The 20,591-nt window shown below is 31.7% G+C and overlaps 2 protein-coding genes across 2 annotated transcripts; both read left to right on the top strand.

The window, feature by feature from the left end:
* Positions 1-8,273: 8,273 nt before the first annotated feature.
* LOC147926347 (nuclear pore complex protein NUP50B-like) lies at positions 8,274-10,477 on the top strand. Its single transcript, XM_087487029.1, has 3 exons — positions 8,274-8,304; positions 8,608-8,664; positions 9,855-10,477. The coding sequence occupies exons 1-3, from the start codon at positions 8,274-8,276 to the stop codon at positions 10,475-10,477; spliced, it is 711 nt and encodes a 236-aa protein (XP_087343155.1).
* A 6,139-nt stretch (positions 10,478-16,616) lies between these two features.
* On the top strand, positions 16,617-19,243 carry LOC104745915 (NAI2-like protein). The gene is made up of 10 exons (XM_010467294.2): positions 16,617-16,732; positions 16,854-16,890; positions 16,981-17,012; positions 17,127-17,199; positions 17,297-17,377; positions 17,484-17,531; positions 17,625-17,708; positions 17,871-17,981; positions 18,137-18,252; positions 18,354-19,243. The coding sequence occupies exons 1-10, from the start codon at positions 16,643-16,645 to the stop codon at positions 18,924-18,926; spliced, it is 1,245 nt and encodes a 414-aa protein (XP_010465596.2). The 5' UTR covers positions 16,617-16,642; the 3' UTR covers positions 18,927-19,243.
* Positions 19,244-20,591: the final 1,348 nt, after the last annotated feature.

The following is a 20,591-nucleotide window of genomic DNA, read 5'->3' as shown; positions in this document are numbered from 1 at the left end:
TATAATTTTATTTAATAGGAAAATCTAAAACCTAACCACTCTTTTGTAAACCGAAACCGACATATTATTTCATTTAACTGTAAAATGTATACCCTAACCACTCTTTTGTAAACCCAAACTGACATAATTTTATTAATAAAAGATATCTTTTTAAAAATATGATATGACATGCCATATTATTGTATTCTGATTTGTTAATTAAGAGGGATGAATGAGAGTTGTTCACCCCTAGGCTTAACAAAATTAGTTACTCTATATACCACAAATTTTGTTTTTCATATTATTTTTATTTTTATTTTGGTAAATAATTTTCTTGTATTTTTTTGTTGTTATATGTTGTTTTTGTAAATTATACAAATTATTTATCTTTTTTATTTTTTTATCAAAAATACATAAAAACAAAATCATTATTATTTTTAGAAAAAAAAATATTTTTTTGAATATTTTTTTCTGGTCAACGCCGGTCAATACTAGTCAACGCCGGTCAACTCTGGTCAACGCCGGGTTCCGGCAGACCTCGAATGTTTGTTTATGGTGTTATACACATAACCTATGTTTGTTTATGGATGACTTTATGTGATGACAATAGTTCATGTAGTTAACAAGACATTTATATTGTTTGTATGTGTGGCTATGTGTTGGCGTATACTTCAAGTAGCTGGCAATCATTTTTCCTATATTATATTTATGCACAATACTCTTTTTTTCTTTAAAACTACTTACTGTTTGAAGAAATATATAAATCTCTTAGTCCACTTGCTCTTCTGTTTCCCCTCAAATCATTAGCTAGTAACAATGTTTCTTTTAATATGTTTAGTCAGTATTGGGTTCTTACGAATCTGTACTGTAAGCAAGCAATGAAAACAGATGTATGGTTATGGGGATTCGCAGATGTTATAAAACATGTATTCTAAAGCAAGTTGGTTACAGTCCAACACACGAATAACTTGTTTTTCTTAGATTTTCATCAATAGCTTTATAATAATTTTTCTTCAGGTGGAAACAGGTACTGTAGATTGATGCTCGATCCATCGTGATATCATAAAATACCAAATGAATAAAAATATAAAATCATCAATATCTATTTGCCTATAAGTTAACAACAATATATATTATCAATATTTTTATGCCTATAATGAAAATTAATAAATATTCGAAATATATGAAAGTTAAACGTTTATAGAATGTTTTTACAACCTCTCTGTATTGGCAATGTATGAACACGGATACGTGTACTTTCTCTCGGGACCAAAAGGCCTCAGTTTAGTAAACATTATATCCATTTACTCAAAAAAGAAGAAGTTGAAAAGAAATTTTATTTGGTAAAGCCACAATCACTTGGGACAAACCAGTTAAAAAGGTCTTAGTTTAGAACAATCTGCATCAAAAGAACAATATGCGTATTTAGCCCCTTAACAAAAAATCTATATATAATAGCAAACCCACTTTTTTGTGTCAACTTTTAATCCAACGGATGAGATTAATTACAGTTTTAATCCAACGGTTTAAAATTATTAATCGTGTCTTTTCGTCGCATCCCCATCTTTGAAAAGTCACACCTCTTAGTCTTTGCATCTCTTTGTTGTACCTCTTGGTTTCAAAAATCACATCCATTATTTTTTACACCTTTTAAATCACACCTCTTAGTCTTTGCATCTCTTTGTTGTACCTCCTGGTTTCAAAAATTACATCCATTAATTTTTACACCTTTTAAATCACACCTCTTAGTCTTTGCATCTCTTTGTTGTACCTCCTGGTTTCAAAAATCACATCCATTAATTTTTACATCTTTTAAATCACACCTCTTAGTCTTTGCATCTCTTTGCTGTACCTCCTGGTTTCAAAAATCACATCCATTAATTTTACACCTTTTAAATCACACATCTTAGTCTTTGCATCTCTTTGTTGTACCTCCTGGTTTCAAAAATCACATCCATTAATTTTTACACCTTTTAAATTACACCTTTTAGTCTTTGCATCTCTTTGTTATACCTCCTGGTTTCAAAAATCACATCCATTAAATTTTACACCTTTTAAATCACACATCCTTAGTCTTTGCATCTCTTTGTTGTACCTCCTGGTTTCAAAAATCACATCCATTAATTTTTACACCTTTTAATTTCACACCTCTATGTGTTACACCTCTTTGTTGTACCTCCATGTTTCACATCTATTATTTTTTACACCTTTACATTTCACACCTCTATGTCTTACACCTCTTTGTTTATTATATATAAACTTTTCTTGACTACATAAACAAGTTTCGAAAAAAAAATTCTGAGTACTAAAGAATTGTATTATTTAAGTATTTTTTTAACTTTCAAGCATCAATCTCTAATTCAAGGTAATTTAATATTTTTGCTGCAAATGACCTGTAGTGTTTATCGGTTAGATTATTATTACTGTTAGTCGACACTATTAAGTTCATACATTAATCTTATTTTTGTTAACTTTTAGTCTCTTCAAAATTTTTAGCCTTTCCGGTTTTTATGTTTTTGCATGGCTAATGTAATTAAGTACGTGTGCCATATTTTTTGCATGGCTAATGTTTTTGATTCTCAATGTGCAGATTTTATTTTTTGACTTTTTGGAAAAACCAATACCAAGATACGAGAGGCATGATGATATGCAGTGATGCTGGAGCTACGGATAAGCCAAATTTTTTTAACAAAGATGGTATAATTATAATTTTATATATGTTCTTATTTTAACCTATTTTTTTCTAACAAACATGGTATAAATGTTTATTTTTTTTCCATTAGATGTTCATGATCCATGTTAGTTTGCATTTTTTGTAAATAAAGTTTTTAAAAATTTTAGTTGAATTATAATTTCTTATACTTTCTGGGTATCAAACATTTTGATAATATATTGAAATATTACAAATGAGCATGAAAATAGAGAGCTTGTGACAACACAAAATCAAATTCTATAAAGCGTAAGCACGACCAAATGACAAGTCAAGTTAGAAAGAAAAGATCTACTAAAGGTAACTTATTTAGTCTTTGATGACTTTCTAATCTGTATATACAACTTTTTAAAAACATAATGTATAACAGTCACTTTTAGAGTGATATGGAATCTGCCAAAAAAAAGAAAATGCAAGAAATTTATAAAATTAGTGTTTAGCCTAAAGAAGAGAACATCAAAAGGTGAGATATTATTATCACCTGTTTCACCACATCGACTTTGTTTTCGCTGTCGTTTATTGAAGAACATGATGGTACCGATTCATAGACATAAGTGGGAAATCAAATAGAGGGGGATGCAGCCTGGATGGAGAGCAGTCGACACGGTGGAATGGGATGGATTGGGAGAGACCAACATAAAATCCTATGTTCTATATTTTATTAATTTTCTGACTTTTTTAGTTTAATTGAATTACTTTGATTGAATAGCTGATGAGTGTACAAGTTTTTGTCTATATGCATTCTTAGTCTGTTACGTCTTGGATTTTTTTCTTTTCCAAAGAGGAATATGTGATTTGAAGCAAATATTACAAATCCATGTATCAAATGTGTTAGTAGGAAATAAGGCAATCAAGATTAACCCATTAAAAGGGAGGAAAGAAGGGGGTCTTTTGAGGGAAAACGTGAGACCAATATGCATGTAACTGTGGAAAGCATTATAGCCAAATATATATCTCTAAAAGTTGTAGCTGAAGAATGTGAGTTACTCTATACTAACCAATTAGGTTTGATTGGTCCGTCATATAAAACTCGGTTTTGTACATATCTAAAAGCGAGAGAAAAAAACATCCACAAGCATAAGTGAAATTTTATATATGGTTAAAAGTAATGTTCATAGTAAATCATTTGTATACAAACTCCACTTGCTTACAACATCGGAATATTGATTGTGATTTGTGAATCAGTAATCTATGGAAAGAGAAATCGCGTATCAAAGTGAAGGGGAAACGAAACTCAATCCAGCCATCTACTCTGATCTCAATCTTCGACCTTCCTTCGACAAGTGGCATTTAGTATTTTCTCGATATAGTAAATAAACCAAGAGAGAAGCAGCCTCATATGTATTTTGATTGATAATGATCAACAACAAAGACAATTTCTAATAGCGAATTAAGAAAGGATACCAATATATAGCACCATATGGTCGGAGACAAACATAAGTAAAATTTTATATATGGTTAAAAGTAATGTTCATAGTAAATCAAACTCTAAAAAAGGCTCACTTTTGTGTGTGACAACATAAAATATAATAACATTGAAATGAACCTTTGGCTTTTTAATCAGCAGAAAGCAATAGCAAGAAGTGAAAATGATCAAATTGATTGAGAAAAGAAAGAATTTAAAATAAATTACAAGTGTTAAATTTCAATTTAGGATTTCACCTCCCCGTGCGGCAACACACGGGTCGCTTTCCTAGTAAAAATAATAACAATCTAAGATTGATATCAACATCTTTTTATTATGGTAGCAGGATAAACACCAATCAAGAACATTTTTTTTTGTCATGTTTTCAATTAATTGTCGTTTCAAACGTTGGAGTTTTTTAAAATTATTTTCTTTGAAGAATTAGAATTACTTTAATTTGCGCATGCACACTTTTATAACATTATGTGATGAATTTTCTTCTGATACATGATTTGCAGAATACTTAAACAGTTGAACCTGACAAAATATGTGTAATCAGATATGAATAAAGGTGATATATTACTTTAGTGAGTTAGTGTATGAAAATTTTCGTCACATAGTTGGCCGATGATGACTTATATAATGGTGACAAGTGGCAACAGAAATAAAGGCGCGCGCCAGGCCATAATACGTTAATGGAACATGCATATACGTAAACTTCTTTTGCTTCTATAAGGGAAAATAATAAGAAAATTTGCTTCTATATATATGCACTTAAACGAGTGTCTTACATACAGAGTTGCATATATTAAAACATCAAAAAGTATATACATTTGTTGACTTATGGTCCGCATGTTGAAGCAAGGATGTGCAAGATTCGACAAAACATCGTGGAATGAACAGAAGAACTGGAACTAGTTTTGAATGACTAAACATCGATCTCTATGGATCAAAATGAGGATTTGTTGGTTTCAACTCCAGTTTCAACCATTGTTATTAATTATTATAGACGTATTATATGACGAAATGATTTTACTTATCCTGCATACTTTTTTTTGGTAAATGGTTATTCCACTAAAACTGAGATAACATGCAGGCCACTCCCATTTCATATAGTATATATAACAATATTTTTTCCTAAACCTAATTTTACTAGCACAAATATTGAACATGGTGATGAAATACGTTTGTTGCGACTGTACCACTCCAACAACAAAGAGCGCATTAGATTCGTGAGCTTGTTGGTGTCCACCCTTAGCTAGGCACATCCCACTTTTGGTAGCCTTTTAGCCGTAAAAAGCAAGATCTTGAACAAATGCGAAGATAACTTGAACATTATCAGTCCATTGATCGATCCAACGGTAGATAGCTCTTCTGTAAAAAATTGGAATGTCCAAGTTCTTAGTTTTGATTGGTTTATATCTTTTCTATTTTCATAATATTATAAGTGGACAGGTATATTCTTTGGAATATCCCAGTTTCATTCTCTTTCGACCTTTCTTCCTTCTCGTACGTGCTTCAATCATTTCTCTTAATTTTGACCTAATTTTTTTGTTTGGTCATTAATATTAACTTGATATAATTTATCTCCTTTGACGGCCAATACAAGGTCCCATTAAAAGAAAATATTAGAAACGTCATGATTATGTTAACTTAAGTATTTGATAGTTTATTTATAATAACAAAAAATATAACCATGTGGGTTTATCTTGAAACTTTGCATTAATATATATAAAGAGTCAGTAAAATTCAATAAAATGGGACAAAAAGCATCAAAACAACTAATCTCTTTGCGACTTGATGTGTGCTGCGTCGAGTCCACCTACGCAATGAGTATAGAAGTGAAACAAACTATGCAACAAGTAATGCAAGTATATATTCATCATGGTCTAATCAAGATATATTCTAGTTTTGACACACCTAACTATCAGTAATTCTTTTGAACACATTATTTCAAATAATTCGGATGGGTTAATGTTTTAAGACTTTTTAGACATTTTTTAATACTAAAAGAAATTTCGGAGTTTAATTCTATTTGTGACAAAATCGAACTATTCAGTCCTAATCATATCTCATGCAAGGTAATATTAAATGTCTATTACTAAAAGCTTTTGTTGATGCCAATTAAAACAAAGCAACTTCAACTCGAATGGCCATAAGTATATATTATGAATATATATACAGGTGTTGATTTTTTGATAATATATTTTTGCAAGTTCATAATTGGCTAATCAAAGATATATGAAAGGTGCATCCTTCAACCAAGTGAATGTTGTTTTACTTGTCTATAAATCTTGGTAGGAATCATGAAGGTTTATTCTCATCAGCCCTTTTATTAATATATGTTAAAAGCTTCTAATGACATTGTAGCTCACTTTCTATCAATCTAAATATAAAAGCTCACTCCCTCATAATACGTTGTCAAATATTTTTGGTAGGAATCACGAAGGTTTATTCTCACTCACAACATGCCTTTTTCATTTTTTAAAGCTCCTGATGACATTTTGTCCCACTTTCTATCAACTTTGTTTGGTCTTAAACTCGATTACCTATGATTAATTTAGGGTAATATGCCAGTTAGAATTCCATGGCAACATAAAAATAATGATACATCTATAATAGACTAGGAAAAGAGCTACGGAATTGGTAAACTAATTAATTAAAGGTAGAAACACGAAAACGATTTAAGCGGCAGAAAGTGCATATTTCTCTTGATTCTTTTGCTTAACTTGAACAATGATATATATTCCCGTAAGAACATAACTTATTGATCTCCTATATCATACATATCAAATTAACTTAAAGTTGTTACTCTAAAGCCATTAAAAAAATTCTAAAGAAATTGTACGATTGACCAAGAAACGAATAAAATTGAACAAGAGATTTGCTAATAACTATATTCGCAATATACATATGAAAATGAAGAAAATGTGTACTTGTCTACACAAGTAGCATTTAAAGAGTCGGGCCGAAACTCTCGTTTTTATGAGTCTGGGGCCTAGGCCATCAACTAGCTAGGGGTTTTGTTTGGGCTACTTTGCATATGCTGAATGAAGAAGTATCTTCCGACTTCCATTACCGTAGAACTTTGTCATGAAATATATGACTTAAAAATGCTTCTTTACTATCAAATTAAACGATTTTATATGATGAAGCTTTCAGGAGGTTTTCGAGAGAAACGAAATCACACTAAGCAAGCTGATCCCATGGACCCGAAATGGCAGGGAAACCATATAACCTTTAAAGATACACAAAAAAGTATGCATGAGGTGGTGGAACTGATACAAAGAGAATCCACATACTACATGTCCGCCGGCAAGAGTATGAAAAGAATCGACGTAAATACATATTGAGAAAATTATAACGTGAAGATTATATTAACAACAAAGATCATGAGGAAAATGAAATGCAAGAATGAGATGTAAGCAAAAGTCAGTCCAAGATCAATATTGAATAGTCAAAATTTTTGTCTATGGTGATTAAATTGAAACTTCTCCCCCAAAAAGATAAAGATGTCGCTTCTAATATATCTTGCCTTGTTTCTTGATCTTTGAGTTTGCATAAAAATTGGTTCAGTTAATTGTGTTATACAGTATCTCTGCAACTATGTGACTATGACTTTTGGAATACTAGTTGTGTCCATCTTTGCAAAAAGTGTGAACTTATGGTTTTCCATATGTTTATGTTTTGCAGTGCTGACGCCAGAACCCTAGCTAGCTCCAGTAGCCGCCACCAATACTCCAAGATAAAAGGATCTATCATCCATGGTAATAAGATAAAACATCTATGAAAAACCAGTGCATGAGTTAATTACAATCATATATACTTGTTGATGTATCAGGAATGAATTCTTTGGTGGAGGGAGATGAAGGAAAAAAAAGAAGATTGAGATTAAGGAAATTGTAGTTTTGATTTGTGTGGTTTATTGGGATCCCAGGTGGTGGTTTTCATACAATGATTAAAAAGCACATTAGAGAGTTTTACATTCCTCTGCTATAGATTTTCATCAGCTCATGTTTACAGATTTCTGGTGCATATATATATAATTCTTTTGGAAGCCTTATTTTTGATAACCGGTCTGAGTTAAAAAAAAAAGAAAAAAGAAAAGAAAGTAAGGTCCTATATATTCAATGAGAGAAAAGAAGAAAAAAGAATTTTAGCTAGAAGTATTTTTACATCATGGATCAAATCAGCTACAACATGAACGGATGTAATACTACTGTATATATTAAAAACTCCCATACTTCACCAAAAAAAGATCAATGTAATTCAAAATCCTTGCAAAGTAGGTAAAACATGAACGTTTCGGTTTATATAAAAAGCACGAGAAATTTGTAAACATGATAAAATGGATGGATATTGGTATACAGTATACACCATGTCCAATGGAGCTCATAGCATTAGGAGAGTATAATATAAATAGTATAAAATATGATTAATTTACAAATTTCGGAAAAGAAAGGGAACTAATACAGCCTTCCATAATAAACACTTATTTCATTTTCTCATACAGCCTTCCATAATACTATTTATATAAACGCATTCACAGGACTTGCTAGTACAAGTTTCTCTGCTTCTTCATGGGAAAACGGCCAATTCCCCCCTAAACTTTGTTGCTTTATCGTATTCATACACGAAAGTTTAAGTTGTGCTTATAACCACATAAACTTGATTAAAATTTGAATTTCCCACATCAACAAAGCAAATCCGGTCAAAACCATCAAATCGATAAACGGTGTTACTGTTCCGTTAACTAATGCTGATTAGGATAGCCACGTCCTGCTTTAAAACGATGTCGTTTCGATTAACTTTTAAAAAATAAAAATTATAAAACAAAATATTACTAGTTGGGGAGTCGAACATGCGACCAACTGCATTAGTTGATAAGCTCATAACCAGCAGAGCTACCGTAACTTAAGTTTACAATATTAGTCGACCATGTAATATATATGTATAGTACGAAGTTTTTCATCATCAAAACTCAAGCAATCAACTTGTTTCTGGGTTTTTTAGAAACTCAATTACTGGTCGGAATTTGTAGATCAATCTAAGAAGTTTTGGAAATTATAGAGTGACTGCTATCTATTTGCCAAATCTGATGTAGATACCCCTCTAATTTTTATAATATAATTGAGATAAAAAAATCAAAGGATAATAATAGAAAAAGATGAACAACGAACCTTTTATTATTCTTAATCAAGCAAGAGAAAGAAAGATAGATAGATTGTTCATAAAATGAAATCTGCTGAATAAGTCGATATTTTTTCCTCCGATTTTTTCTAATGCAATTAGATTACTATTGTTTTGCTGGAACATGAAGATTTCATAAAAATCTGAAACGGTGTAAAAGTAAAGAGAAGGAGGGAGAAGCAAAAGTAAGGAGAGAACGATTTGCATATATAATACATTCCGTACTGGTAATATGCTTAAAGATACAGTAGCTCCGCTGGTTTGAGTTCGACCATGGGTGAGATATAGGTCGTGGGTTCAATTCCTGAGTTAGTATAATTTTGTTTCATAATTTTTATTTTTAGAAGTTGATCGAAACGACGTCGTTTTATTGCACAACATGGCATCCTACTCATCATTTGTTAACGGAACATTAACACCGTTTATCGATTTGATGGTTTTGACCGGATTTGCTTTGTTGATGTGGGAAATTCAAATTTTAATCAAGTTTATGTGGTTATAAGCACAACTTAAAGTTTCGTGTATGAATACGATAAAGCAACAAAGTTTAGGGGGGAATTGGCCGTTTTCCCGCTTCTTCATTCTCGTTTGGTTTGGTTCCACAGGAGGAAGGTTCGACTGTGTCTGTGACTGAACAGTCATCCTTCAGTTTTGGCCTGTCAAACAATGGAAACTCTTCCCTGTTTGGTGCATCCGGCTCTACTCCCATTACCTCGAAGGGCACGGAAACTACTACTGCATTCCCATCAAAGCAAGATGTTTCAGCGGAGACAGGAGAAGAGAACGAGAAAGCGGCCTTCACAGCTGATTCAGTAATGTTTGAATATCTTGAGGGAGGATGGAAAGAGCGTGGGAAAGGAGAACTCAAGGTAAACGTATCCACGACTGATAACGGAAAAGCCAGGTTGGTAATGAGATCCAAAGGAAACTATAGGTTGATCCTGAACGCAAGTCTTTACCCTGAAATGAAATTGGCGAACATGGACAAGAAAGGAATCACATTTGCTTGTGTGAATAGTATAAATGAAGCCGAGAAAGGTCTCTCTACATTGGCACTCAAGTTCAAGGACCCAACGGTAGTGGAAGAGTTCCGAGCAGTTATTGAGAAACATAAAGAGAGTAAACCTTCCGTTGTAGAAGCAACAGCTCCTTTAATGACACCTGAGAACTCACCGAGGGCTGAAGATGCTTGAAGCTAAAAACTTTGAAACATTCGTCGTCTTAGTTTCATTGTGTTCTTGACTTCTTGTCTATGTTGTTTGAAGCTCAAATTTGGCAGAGAGAATAGAGAGAGATTATATAGATCACTTGAACTCCTTATGGATATTGTGAATGAACATTGGATATCATTACTGTTTTTTTCAAAAATACGTATTCTTATAAATTATCATCCGGCTTACATTTATAGATAAATATAATAATACACACCCCGCTTAATCTTTGGCCAATCCAGTACCAAAAGAAAACTCATGCAAGGCCAGACGATCTTTTCTCAAATACTACATTTGTATAATAGAATCCGGTTTCCATATAAACAATTCACATTGGCTTAATCTTTGACCGTTTCTCTAAGGTTGGGTTAGGGTAGAATATTGGTTCTTGAATAGTGGCTCTCTTGATCAGGGCTTGTACACTACTAGTGCTTCTTATCAGTGTTTACCGCCATGACCATGTTATGATTCACGGTTTATCATACCTGAACAAATGTGTGTTCATATTTTTTATGAACTATTCTAGTTAATGTTTAATTATACTAGTTGTGATCTGTGTTCAGCTACGGGAATTTTTTCATCAAATAGAATCCGTTATAATTTGCAACATAGTTAAGGTATCGGAATGGTGATCACAAATGTCGTCCTACGATTTTGAGAGAGAATAATCTTAAAATATTGAAACAAAGTTGTTATTACAAAAGTGGAAGTACGAAAATCATTGCAGACTTTTCAGCGATTTTTGTTTTCTTTCCAAAAATATGAGAATGGAGTTCCAACAACGAGAGTGATCCAACTTGATAATGTGTTTGCCAACGGAGATAAAGCTTTGTGACAAGTTGATCTCTTTGTCATGAAAGTACAATATTTGTACTCATTCATATTGATGTTAGAGATATTAATTTTGAAAGTTGCTTTCCATGAAATTGTATTTCCTCTTCCATGTTCATTTTGATGTTGAGATATTAATTTTGATAGTTGTTTTCCATGAAAATGTAATACCTCTTCCTTGTTTTTTTTTTTCTGATTCCTAATCTCAAGATAAGTTGGGCAGTACCCTCTCACAATAACTTGAACGATTCTCGAATGGTCTCACTCTCAAATCCCTCCATGAGTCACTCTGCGCCACTTCTCCTTACAAAGCTCATGCAGCGATCGAATTTTGATTTCAAGGTCATGCATAATGTCGGCCGAGAAACGACAAATCACCACTCCAATCAGAGTTGTTCATTCTTAACATTACGCAAGTGTTCCATATAGGCCATAGTAATCGTGATATACAAAGATGTAGCACGGTCTGAGCAGAAGAGTATACAACTTTGAAAATATTGTATCATTCATGTGTATATTATATTCCACTGTTTTAAGTATTACATTCATATATTTATTATGGTTCATATTTATCTTACATATATAAAATTTACGTTAGCATTATTACATTTAACCAAGAAAAACTACTTATTGAATTAGTGAGTGAAAAATAAAATCTTGTATTTGGTTTAATTTAGTTTTTAGGCTAACAGTTTAATATCAAATATAATAGTTTCAAATTATAAAAAGTAATATTATTGATACTTAAGTTTGGATTAGTATTAATATAAATTAAAAATATCAATAACTCAGTGTCACAAAAGTAATTCATCAATATTAAAATATTAGACATATTTAATTTTGTTGATTATGTAAAAATAAATTATCTCACGGTATACCACAGACTAAATCCTAAAGTTAACAATAAAAATACAATTATGCAATTTTAAGCAATAAATAAAACAAACAAAATTAACAAATAAATACAACTAAAATTTTAAATATTTATTTTTAAAAAATAGTTTTGCTGTGTACCGCAAGTTAAAATCTAGTTATCAATATCATGACTGAATTACAATTCTCATAAATGTTTTATTAGACTAGTAGTGATCTGTGATTCAGCAATGGAAAATTTTCATCAAACAGAATCTGTTGCAATCTTAAATTGTATTTCATCTTCCTTGTTTTTCTTAATTAGAAGCTAATTAAGAAAATTGGTACAAAGTGGGTTGCTTATACACTAAAATTCCACTTCAAGACAAACAGTGATATAGTCCATTTTAGCTTTAATTAAACTTATTGGTTCATTGCTACTTTATGTAGAAGGATCTAGAAGAGAAGATTTATTGTATAGATATGTAAAGATTGAATTCTATCTTAGTTTATGAAACCATTTTTCTATATAAACATATATAACCTAAAGCTTATGATTATGAGAGCAATACATAATTTTTCCAGTCTCTAAGCGATTTATTTATTAATTGCACTAAGATGTCTTCGTCGTCTCAAATATTCAAGAACGTGTTAAAACCGTATATAACAAAAGTCAAGTTTTTTGTTTTAGGTTTTTAGTTTTATATATGTATGGTATATTTTTGAATTATATTGTGCATCTAAATAATATACCTTGTACGTATATGTGAATAATGCATTTCAGTAGTGTTATGTTGATCATTTCGATAGTCACTTTGCCAAATGGGAGAAGGGATATTTAATTTTGTGTAAACTATAAAGTAAAAATGGGTCATTCTAAAAAATTATTAGCCCTCTATATTAATGGAGAAGTGGTATGAAATAAGATTATTTTAGGTGTCAACGTAAGTGTGATTCAAGGAAACGCAAATGACCCTTACAATGTAATTTTTTTTTACAATTGAACCATTTACATAAAACTTTCTATAATCACCTAAATATTAATCAAACAATATTACAATAGAACAAATAGATAGTTGATTTTGTTTATTTTTATTACATTTTAACATTAATGTTAATATTTAGATATATATATCTTGCATGGAAACGGAAACAGATACGGGGAAGCGAAACGTTTCATAAATGGGAAACGATTTTTTCTAAAATTAAGAGATGGAAACGTTTTGAAAATATATGTATTATATATCTGTATATATACGTATATATATAGTAAAACACCAAACATAAAAATTATATCAAAAAGAATATTAGAAACAACACAAAATCAAAACAGAAATATTAAATAATTGAAGTAAAACACTAATAATATTATATATATATATATGTATCATAAATATATATTTTTAAATTATTTATTTATTAAGTTTCTAACCTACAAAAAAAGGTTCACTACAATATTTTATCTTTTATAGTTACTAAATTTTTTGTAGGTATATATATTTCCTAGCAACAAAATTTTTGTTATAGTTTTGTTACAAATAAAATTTGTAACTATGTTGGCGTCACAAAAATTACCGTTATAACTATCTGTCGCAAATTTGCTACTAGTGTCACACAAAAATCTGTAGCCAATTGCTACTAATTGTTATATTTCTCTGTAACTATCAGTTACAAAAATCTTCTGGATTACTTGTCGTAAATTTGTTACAAATTGTCACACTATGGTTGTGAGTCGTGACTTATTATTAACAGTTTGATGTGTGATTTTTCGTGAGTAAATGGCAAGTAGAAGATGAGTTTGATGTCTTATATTCGTTAGTTTGGTTGAGGTGATCACAGTCTTGGATACTTTTTGTTTTTGGCTGATGTATTGGTGCAACAGTGGGATGCATTGCAAATATGCAATATCTATGGGGTTTGGATAGTAGTTTTGCATTAGCAACAAAGGTCTGGTATATTTCATTGTCCTAAGTGATTTCTGTTATTCTATAAAACAGAGGAATTATGTTCATTGTAAAGGTAATGCGAGAGAGTATGGGTTGAGAGAGGAAACAGAGTGGGACTGAGCTTTGTATTTACTAAGTGTGGGTGAGGGAAAAGCTGTAAACTCTCAAGTGAGTAGTGGATTCCGGTTTGGTGTAGCTAAACTGTGTGTTTTTGTCTCCCTTTCTTTATTTCATGTTATGCATCATACTCACTCTATCTCTGCATTCATCATCATCTTCAACATATAGAATCCGTTGCAATCTGCAACATATTTAAGAGGGAATGGCGATCACAAAATGTCGTCCGATCCTATGATTTTGAGAGAGAATAACTTTACCAAAATATTGCAACAAAGTTTTTTCATTTTTTTTTTGAAAATAATGTTAAATTATATATTCAAAAATAAAATAACTTTTTACAACTAGTGTTGAAAAATTTTGAGGGAAGTTGAAAATTAAACTGAGAACAAATACGAGTCAGACAAAGTTGTTATTACCAAAACTGGGGAACTACGAAAATCGTTGCAGACTTTTCAACGGTTTGTATTTCTTTCCAAAAAAAATATGAGAATGGAGGTCCAACAAAACGAGAGTGACCAGGGGGACGGGCGATCTGTGACGCGTGAAAAGAACTTGATATGTATTTTGCTAATGGAGATATCAGATAAGCTTTATGAGTTGTGACAAGTTGATCTCTTTGTCGTACGTGAAAGTACATGTAAACTCATCCATTTTGATGTGGAGATATATTTATTTTGATAGTTGCTTCCATGAAATTGTATTTCCTCTTCCTTGTTTTTCTTAGAAGCTAAGAAAATTGGTACGATTGGATTGTCTTGATGTGGAATTTTAGTGTACCAATTTTAAATTGGTACGATTGGATTGTTCTAAACTAAAATGGTATATTTTTTGAATTATGATGTGCATCTAAATAACATACCGTGTACGTATATGTAAATCATGCATTTCAGTAGTGGTACGTTGATCATTTCGACATTCACTTTGCGAAATGGGAGGAAGGGATCATTTGGGTAAAATCTATACATTTTTAAAGTATATTTAGCAAATAAATCCTGAAGTTGTCACCTATTTACAAGACTATCATTAGCATTAATTATTAATTTGTTTTTTATTTAATTAGTTAATATTAAGTTTCTATTTTTGAAAATAAGATTTCTCATCCTAAAAAAATTTCCAAAAAAATTGGAACCACTCCCTTTAACATTAAATATTAATTTTATAATTGATTTAATTAATATTAAGTTTTCAATTTTACAAAACAATATTTTCTCCATACACAAATTTCATAAACAGTCGGTCTAACCAAGAAACAAATTGATTTTCGATCTTGGAGGAGGATCTGTGGCCGAGATTTTTGATCTCAACGCATTGATTTCCCCCTAAAATAAATGTTCAAAATCAAATATAAAATATAACATTCAAAAAACTAACCGTATGATTTTAAAAGGTAACAAACATATTTACCATTCAATTTGATATCTTATTCAAAGAATATAATAAAATATAAAAGATATTGCTTGCTTACAGATTTATTTTTATTTTGTATTACGTATTTAAAAATAATTTTTACTTTTACGGGTTTCATATGATGAGTTTTTGCGGATTAAAAATCTTTGAATATGTTGTCTGACCCGCCTAGCATGGCGGGTTTGGAATATAAAATCAACACTAAAACTATTAGTTTATCTCATATATACTATAGATTTGTAATCATAGTTTTGAAAATTAACTTATAAATTATTTAGTATATAAACTACAAAATATTACACATACTATAACACCTTCTTAATATTCCAAAAAAAAAAATACACATAAAAATATACACTATAACATACTATATAGGCATATACCTCGTTTAATTCTAGAGAACAAAACAAATCTAGAATTTTATATTCTATCTAATAACAAATTTAAGTAATTAGGTTATAAACTTTATAAAACGTAAGAAGAAAAAAATTTCTAAACAAAATTCAAAATTAATTAGACAAGAAGTTAATTAATTGAAAATTTGAAAACTAAATAAATTAAAAATTATTATTTAAAATACAATAATTTATAACTTTATCCCGCGGTGTACCGCAGGTGAAATCCTATTATAAAGTAAAAATGGGTCATTCTAAGAAATTAGCCCTCTATTTTAATGGAAATGTTAAAGAAAATAATTACAATCGAACCATTTACATAAAACTTTCCATAATCACCTAAATACTAATCAAAACAATATTACAATAGAACAAATATATAGTTGATTTTATCTATTTTATTACATTTTAATATTAATATTGATAATTTTATTTATCTCTATATACTTTATTAGTTTTTCTTTCTATATGTAAAAATATGTATTTTTTGTTTGACTTGTTATTTGCAAAAGTGTACGCGTCTGAGTTCGGTCTATTTAAAGAACAGCAATTTCTGCTTCAAACATCAAACACACTCAAAATTTGGTATTTTCGTAATGAAACTCTCTGCAATGGGAAGGACAAGTGTGGTTTTAGGTTTAGCAGTGTGTCTCTTTTTCTCAAGCTTCCATGAGGTTTCTTGCCAGGTATAGTTAACCATAATTTTTTTTAAAACGAACATATATAACACTATTAAAGAGTGAATCACAAGAGAAGAAGAAATAAATTAAAAAAATATGACCTGCATGCATTTAATATTCATTTCAGGTCGAGGCAGGTTCAACGGAGTCTGGTGAATTTCAAGGTAGACGAGATTTTGTCAATATTTGATTTTCTTAATACCTAAAATAATTAGCCGGAGTTTAACTGAGTTTGGGTTTGTTTTTGGCTGCAGATATGCCAATTAATGTGGATTATACAATCCAGGTTAAATCTATAATTAATGGGTGGATTAGATTTTTGTGTATGTCGTAAAAAGAAACTAAAAGTGTTACTTTCTTTGTGTGTCTAATCTCTGGTTTGTGCTCTTTGGATCTCTAGCCTGAAGCTGTTGGTGGTCATCAAGAATTGGGTCAAAGTTCGAGTATGGACGATATACAACGTGAACTTGATGGTATATAGTGTCAAAGATATTAATCAATAGGGTTAGAGCAATCTATTTATTATTGAAGATGGGCCGATTTTAATTTTCATTGTATTCCGAATTGTAGCCTATTTCGGTGATAAACAAGATGGATCTGAATCTGATGGTGTCACTAAATTTGGTGAATCTAAGGATGCTGTTGGAATTGGTATAAGATTTTGTTTCCTAAGATGTTTTGTTGTTTCTACTCTGTTTCTCGTCATTGCTAGTTAAGTTTAAATTGGTAATTATTTTTACGTCTGGTTTTATTTCAGATGCTGAAAGACGGCAAAAGCTGGAAGAGATTGAACAGCAACTGAAAGGTAACTTAATTTTCCTATATATATGCATGAAGTGGTGTTTGTTCGATGAATGTTATTTTAATATCTAAAAAGTTTTCTATTTCGATCATATAGCGGCGGCTGCTACAAAAATTGTTGTAGAAGAAGGAACCACAAGGAGAAAGAGTAAGGTGGAAACACAGGAGATGGAATTTGAAGGTACACGTGGTTGAGATGTTGTATCATGTAATATAACATTAATTTGTTAGGGGTTCCGCAATGAAAATCATATTATTTTAATTTTTTTTAAGACGGTTGTTAAAAATGTTTATCAATAACTCTTAGTTGAGAATTAAATTATTTATAATTCTTCTTTTTCAGGTGTGTCAAGTGCATCTGCCGAGAGTAGTCAGCAGTCTAGCTCTTATAACGGTTGGAAGAAAAGCAATGGTGGCTCGGGGATGTTGGGATCCCTAGGAATTTCACAGTCAGGTAGGTTTATCTCTCAACTAAGCTTTAATCTGGCCACTGTCAATTACTATAAGCGGTAATAGATTCGAGGAATTAGTCCTGATTTGGATCTTAACAAAAACAAATAAAACCTTAAGAGTTAAGAGAAACTCAAAAGACCCTTATTAATGTGGCAGGTGCGTGGCGCTGTTTCAACCAAGACAGAAATGGTGTTAATGAAGAGGGGGACGCTTCCATCGTTATACCAAAGTATGACATAGATGCCATCATCAAGGAAGAATCCGTTTCCCAGGTTTCTTTTTAGACTTGGACATTCTTATGAAATAGTATATTATAGACAATGAAACTTGTTTAACACGTCGCCGTCAATGAATTTTTTATTTTGGTATGTAGGGCTCCAAGTCAAAGACCTCTAGTCTCATAGCATCTCTCACGGAAATTGTTGAGAAGCATAAGAAAGAAAAATGGTCTTCTGGTGTAAGTGTAACCACAGGAGCTAGTTCTTCCACAGAAACAACAAAGACCGTTGAGAAGCTCAAAGTGACCTTGAAAAAGTATCGTTCCATAAGCGCGCGTGAGCTCGTGGCTCGTTCGGATTTCGAGGAGATACTGGCGACTGCTGCACGCTATGAGGAACTGAGCTCGGCCTCGGTAAGTTACATTTCGAGGCTGTCCATGTACAGAAGTCTGATACAGGAAGGAATCAAGGCCTCTCAGCGAGTTCAGCTTGCGCAGGCGCGTGCTAGATTGCTCAAAGAAATGGCTGCGGAGAAAAAGAAAAATGTAGAGGCTGAGTTAGCATTAGTCAAGGCTCTGGCTGAGAGAGGAGACTTGTTGTACGTCAAGATATTTGCGATCAAGAAACTGGTGTTGAAACTTGAGGCCGAGAAGGAAGAGGTTGATATGAATTTCCAGAAGACGGTTGTGAATCTATCACACGTTATAGAGGAATCTTCTAAAGCATAAGAGGAGTATCATGTGGTTGTGCGTAAGTGGAAAGAGGAACAAGCAGCTGAGGAGTTCTCGCGTGAGGCCATTCAGAGCGCAGAGGAGGTTTGGGTTAAGTTTCTTGGCACTCTCTAGAGGAACAAGTCTTTTTGTTTTCTTCGTCTCTTTCAAAATTTCATACTTTCTCTCTTGTTTACGTTTTATAGTTTCTTGTTATTTTCCCTTTCAAATACAAAGCTTCGTGGAGGAACTTCCTTGACGTGAGCACCTTGTCAAATTCCTCCTTTGTTGATGTTTCATGTTTCCTAAAGAATAATAAATTAACGTTATTGAAAGATATGTTGATGTCATTTGTTTAAAGATACACATGCTCGAGTATCAAAATATTATTATGTCACTAGATATCACTTATTTAAAGTTAAGTGGTCCAAGCCAAAGCACTAATAAATTGTGACACTAAACAATATTTACTCTTAATAATATGTGGCTTACAATTTGGGCTTCACTTGTTTTATGTGAAGGCCAGCCGTAACTGGTTTTAATGTTATAAACTTATATACATGTCATTGTGTTGTAACTTGTAAGTAATATTGTTGAAGTAGGGGGATCAAAGAGAGACACAATTGTTTTTAATTACGGTGTTAATTTGTTTAAATGATTCAGAAATTTTGGTACTGATAAGTACACTAGTTATCAGTTTTTTTTTTTAATTTTATTATCCCTCTATGTAGCACGTTTTAGGAAATTATTGTTAAGATGAAGAGAATGACTTTATTGAGCAACGAAAATGAAGAATGGACGATGCATGGGCAGCTCGGTGGCGTTATCTCCGGGAAAAGAATGTGGCCCTCTCAGTTAATACTCTAATCTAATCGAATCTGCTAGCTTATCGTCAACCTGTCGTATATACCAATTATTTATACCACTACAAGAAAACCTGCGTTTTGTGAAACCGGTAATCGTCACAAATGGATCGCAAAACACCTGTTTACGACGTTTGAGCGACGACCTCTAGTAGTCACAAATTTCTCGTCGCAAAATGACAAGTGTCACAATTTTGCAACGATTTTGTGACTACTAAATTTGGTCGTTTATAAGCGACTCCTTTAAGACTGTAACTTTTAGTCGTAAGTTAAAGACCAAAACGTGACTGAATTTGGAAACGCGTATATACGACTACGTTAGGACGAGTTGTGCGTCGGTGAATCATGACAAAAATATGGTCGCAAATAAGTGACAAAGGTCGTCTCAATTTAGTCGCAAGATAGTAGTAAATTAGACGACGAATTTGTGACGCTTTTGTGATTCATGTGTATTTGAGACGAATTAGAGACTCCTGGTTTGGAGAGAAATAAGCGTGTCATTAGTCACTACTATTATTGTTTTACCAATTTAGAAAGCTGAAATCAAATGCTAAAAATCCTGACAATTCAAATTTGAAACCTAAAACACCATATTGACCAAAAAACACAATCCATAACCAAAACATTAACAACATTCATGTTCCAAACAACATTCATGTCCCAGAAGAGATAATTCAAGTTCCAACAAAAGAGATAATTTCAAAAGAGAAAACAAACATAAACAATAAGTTCAAAAGAGTAGAAGAAGATTAATTCTGAGAGGTAGAGAGAATGACTAAACCGTTTTCATTGACGGTTTGTTCATTGGCAGGTATGGAGG

Source organism: Camelina sativa, chromosome 15 (assembly GCF_030686135.1).
Source record: "Camelina sativa cultivar CO46 ecotype springtype chromosome 15, ASM3068613v1".
In the NCBI taxonomy this organism is placed as follows: Eukaryota; Viridiplantae; Streptophyta; class Magnoliopsida; order Brassicales; family Brassicaceae; genus Camelina; species Camelina sativa.
Note: the sequence above shows the minus strand (reverse complement) of the source record. Positions and strands in the feature narration are given on the sequence as shown.

Excerpts from the sequence above, each read along its gene's own strand:
- LOC147926347 (XM_087487029.1), top strand. The coding sequence starts at position 8,274 with ATGGATCAAATCAGCTACAACATGAACGGAT. Across the intron at positions 8,305-8,607 it reads CAGCTACAACATGAACGGAT|CCTTCCATAATACTATTTAT; the intron begins GTAATACTACTG and ends TTTCTCATACAG. Across the intron at positions 8,665-9,854 it reads ACTTGCTAGTACAAGTTTCT|CCGCTTCTTCATTCTCGTTT; the intron begins CTGCTTCTTCAT and ends TTGGCCGTTTTC.
- LOC104745915 (XM_010467294.2), top strand. The coding sequence starts at position 16,643 with ATGAAACTCTCTGCAATGGGAAGGACAAGTGTGGTTTTAGGTTTAGCA. Across the intron at positions 16,891-16,980 it reads GGAGTCTGGTGAATTTCAAG|ATATGCCAATTAATGTGGAT; the intron begins GTAGACGAGATT and ends TTTTGGCTGCAG. Across the intron at positions 17,982-18,136 it reads CCTAGGAATTTCACAGTCAG|GTGCGTGGCGCTGTTTCAAC; the intron begins GTAGGTTTATCT and ends TTAATGTGGCAG.